The sequence below is a fragment of the Coffea eugenioides genome, chromosome 1, assembly GCF_003713205.1.
Source record: "Coffea eugenioides isolate CCC68of chromosome 1, Ceug_1.0, whole genome shotgun sequence".
Lineage (NCBI taxonomy): Eukaryota > Viridiplantae > Streptophyta > Magnoliopsida > Gentianales > Rubiaceae > Coffea > Coffea eugenioides.
In genome coordinates, this window is record NC_040035.1 from 9,162,277 (window position 1) to 9,166,912 (window position 4,636).

Here is a 4,636-nt window from a genome sequence, read left to right on the forward strand (position 1 = left end):
TTCAAGAGTTTAAGGTAATGTAGAAAATTAATTAACATATTAACCAAAAACGACAATTGCGTATAAGAGCACCGTTTACTTGCTAGTTTTCTTAACAGTTGTGTGATTTTCTTAGACGACAAATTTTACCGCATAAATTATAATAGGAAATTGCAGGCCATCAAGCATCAGTTTTAGTGTTTTACCAAGTCGATTTTGAGAAATTTTCAAATGAAATGATTTGTCATGACTTGAGAAGCAGTATAATTATGGACTAGATGGTTACTTGTTACCCGGAATTGATAAAGTACTATTTTTTCTTACACGCTGTTGTGTATGAAAACTACTCATTGCAGCTTGATCACTGGACTAGAAGAAAAGAGCGTTAATGGTAGTAACTAGATTCCACCTATACTATATATGTGGATGTGGTCCCATACGCGTAAATGGTGATAGAATCGTAGAAATTGAGGCAAACAAGCAGATCTCACTGCTACAGTGCTACTATGCAAGAGTTGACTCCAAAGTCTTTCGTCCTATTGTTCTATGCATATAACATGTAAACAGGACTAAACCATCTATTGCAATGGCATCCCTATGCATACAAGTCATCTTCTTCTTGTTTCTCTTCCCAATATCTGCTTTATCTCAAAAAAATGGTATTGTGCCTCTGGGCAGTACTTTGACTGCAGGTGAAACATCTGCTAGTCCTTGGCTTTCACCTTCTGGCGATTTTGCATTCGGGTTCCAGGAAGTACAGCATAAGGATCTGTTTTTGCTTTCCATATGGTATCACAAGATACCAGACAAGACTGTAGTTTGGTTTGTTAATTCAACAAATCCAGTGCCACGAGGATCGACTGTAAAGCTTGATCCTCAAACAGGGCTTGTGCACTGTGACCCTCGAGGCTTACAACTTTGGAGTGCTAATGTTGATTCTGCTCAAATTGACCATGGTTTTATGAATGATACCGGCAATTTTATCCTTAAGGGGAATGATGATAGCTGGCTCTGGGAAAGCTTCAAACATCCTGCTGATACGATACTGCCAAATCAAGAATTGAAAATTGGTGATTCTCTTTCTTCTCGAAAGTCAGCAACAAGCTTCTCTCGAGGAAGATTTTATCTCCGTTTTCGTGATGACGGGAATCTAGTGCTTGTTACCAAGAGTGTGTCAACCAATGTGGATGACGATGCTGAGTACAACAATAGTAAGACTTCTGATTCTAGAGATCCACTGTATTCTGGTAGCCAAGTTACTTTTGATGGCAGAGGCGCCATGTACATAATGAAAAAGGACAATCAAACAGAGCAGCTGAATCTAGTTTCAATACCACCAGCATCAGAAAACTATCATCGGGCAACAATAGATTTTGATGGGGTCTTCACACATTATTATCATCCTAGGACTCTTACTGGAAATCCGAACTGGAAGGTTCTTTGGTATTTGCCGCAGAATATATGTATCAGCCTTCGAGCAAATCACAGGGGCAGTGGAGCTTGTGGATTTAACAACATTTGCAACCTCAAAAATGGAAAACCAGTTTGTGAGTGTCCAAAAAGGTATGTATTGCTTGATCCAGATGACACGTACGGCAGCTGCATACCAAACTCAACTCTTAGTTGTGCTGAAGTAGATGGAGGCTCTGCAGAAAACATTTATGATTTTGAGGTTGTCTCTGACATAGATTGGCCACTGTCTGACTTTGAGAAAATACATCCTTCAAATGAAAGAGTCTGTGTGCAAAATTGCTTGCATGATTGTTTCTGCGCTGTTGCCATTTACAGAGAAAACAATTGCTGGAAGAAGGGGCCGCCACTATCAAATGGGAAGGCAGATAAGACTATTCACTCCAAAGCTTTCATCAAATACCGCAAGAGTGATGGATCAAAGCCAAAGGACCGAGGCACCTTTATACGTGTGGAACCTGTCCTTCTTGGCACCTCTTTCTTAGTAAACTTGATATTCATTACGACTGCTTGTTTGGGCTTTTACCTCATGTACCGGAAAAAGAGGGTAATATCATTTGAATACTGATGTTGGGGGATATAAATTAGCATATTTTTCCATACAAAGAGCTTGCAGAAGCTACCAATCGATTTAAGGAAGAGTTGGATAGGGGATCATTTGGCATTGTGTGTATAAAAGATGAGTTACAAAATTAGTTCCGAAAGCAGCATTGTTGAAGTCAAGAAGTTAGAATGGCTTAAGATGCTGAGAAGGAATTTCGTGCTGAAGTGAAGTGATAACAATGGGTCAGACTAAAATTTGGTCCCATCGCTTGGATTCTGTGATGAAGGACAACATCGGCTACTGGTGTACGAGCATATGAGCCATGGCACTCTTGCAAGATTGCTATTGTGAAATCCCGAATCTTTTGGTCCTTCCCTTACTAAAACTATTTAATTGACTAATGTTATTGATTATTTTACTAGCAGTTTAGATACTTCATTTATCTCTTTTGGGATTTTATATTAAACTAGGCATTGGTCCCCGCGGCATCGCGAGGAGCCCATATTGTATGTTTTTTTTTTTGTGTGTTTTTGGGGTATGATAGGTTTCTTTATTATTATTATTATTATCATTATTAGTATAAGTGGAAAGTCTTGGATTCAAAATCTCCTACTTACCATTTCTCTTATCTGATCATCCAACCCAACCCTCCTCTCTTTGTTTATTAATTATATGTACATGTATTTTATATTGGAATATGTGTAAAGATTTGTAATATAATTTATATACTGTAGTATGAATTTGTCATATTTTGTATTATTTTGAATGATTATGATTATGTTATGTTTATCTATTGGTAGAGTGGTTAATTGTTTTGCATTGTTTTGGTATTTTTATTGTTTACAGTATATTTATGATTTGTCCAATTTTGATTTGATGATTGGTTCTAATTTATTTTATGCTAGTGAAAGTTGTGAAAGTGGATTAATTGAAGGATTTCGTAGCGTGTATGATAGTATAATTTGAGGTGTATTATCCTAGGTTGCGTTGATTTTTGTAATATTTAGTATTGATTAGTTATGTGTAAATTGTATAAATTTTTTAATTGTTTGTTGTTGGTACTATTTAACTTGTGAAGAATAATTTGTCAGCTAAAGTTGCTGATTTGTTTGCATATCATATTTTTTTGAAATTGATGCGCTATACTAGTATTTACGGTCAATTAGGTTAAAACTCAACCCATAGTTTCTTTCATGAATCATAGCAATTGCCTACCATTGAGGTGATCTTCACGGTTTTCCATTTGCTAGTGGGCTTCTGAAAGTTGTATTTTCAAACTGTTAAACAAATCTTAGGAAAAGTTCCTACTGTGAATCAGATGAATCAGAACCACAACCAAAGCTCTGCACATCCTTGGACCATACAATTGAAGAATCTTTGTTAATTTAGATACGAATAGTGGAGCCATTGAATCAAGAGATTTCATTGGGAAATTGGGCTTTTGAAACGAATAGAAAAATCGATGAAAGGGTGAAGTCGCAGGCTGCAACTCGGTGCCGTCTGTGGCACGTCTGGATGGCATCCTACTGGCTAGCAGCGTAGCTCCTGTGGGAGCAGCTCAGGATGATTGAGTGTGGTGGTGGAGGCACAGAAGCGGCGGTGTGATTGGTAGGTGTTTCTTTTCCCTCTATGTTTTTCAAATACTAAAGTATCAATTTCTCTCAAATGAAATCTTATGTTAATATATGAAAATGGATAATGTATTCCTACTTGCCTACATTTCTTATGTTACAAAATATGAATGACTCGCATGTTTTACCAAATGTAAAGAATGGGCACGTGATGTGTGAAATGAGTTTATGTTATGAAAGGCTCTAAAATGTCATGAAATGAATGGTAAGGGCTATAATTCTTTCATGTTATGACGATCAAGTAAAGATCAGGAAAAATGCTTGATCGTTTATGACCCATGATTGGGTAGATCAATTGAAAATGAAGGAAAATGCTTGACCTACCACTCTTCTAGAAGGGGTTAATTTCTAAGTTAGTGCTCATAAGCCAACTATTGTGTGTACTTGTTTATGAGTTGTTCCGTGAAAGGAAAAGAATTGCAGGTTTATGAATTTCAAGTTTGACTATGTTTGTGCCATATACTATATTGTTTATATTGCCATTCACAAGTTCTATATGTAAAGCAACATATGCTTTTGTTTTCAAAATAATTATGCATGTAATATGCTGTTAAAAATCTTACGAAGTATATTGTATATATATTAGCTACATGATCTAGTAGGCAATTAATTGCTACCTACTGAGCGCACATCGTTCAACCCATATTTTTTTCAGATCGAGAAAGGAAGATTAATTGCGATTAGAAGATAAGAGAGAGGTAAATAGATAGATGACCAAACACTAGAAATTATAGATCAAGGTGTTTAGTAGATGTAGTAAATTAAGACTATTATTTCTTTAGTAATTATAAAGTTTAAATTTCAGTAAATTTTTGGAAGTTATGATCAAGATATCTAATATTTGTGAGAGTAAGGTCTTGTGGATACAGCATGCCAACTTACAAATATGGTCTATGGACCTGAATTTGGAGGATGATAGCTATTATGTGATGCCCAAGTTTTCTATTTGTGGTTGATAAGAATATATTTTACGTATTTTTTAGTGTGTTTTATTAGTTAATTTTGGTTTGAT

General features: G+C 35.9%; 1 protein-coding gene across 1 annotated transcript; it reads left to right on the top strand.

Moving 5' to 3' along the window:
* The first annotated feature begins 489 nt into the window (after positions 1–489).
* LOC113765665 (G-type lectin S-receptor-like serine/threonine-protein kinase RLK1) lies at positions 490–2,704 on the top strand. The gene is made up of 2 exons (XM_027309937.1): positions 490–1,542; positions 1,768–2,704. Exons 1-2 carry the CDS (start codon positions 566–568, stop codon positions 2,015–2,017), a joined length of 1,227 nt encoding a protein of 408 aa, XP_027165738.1. The 5' UTR covers positions 490–565; the 3' UTR covers positions 2,018–2,704.
* The last annotated feature ends 1,932 nt before the right edge of the window (positions 2,705–4,636 follow it).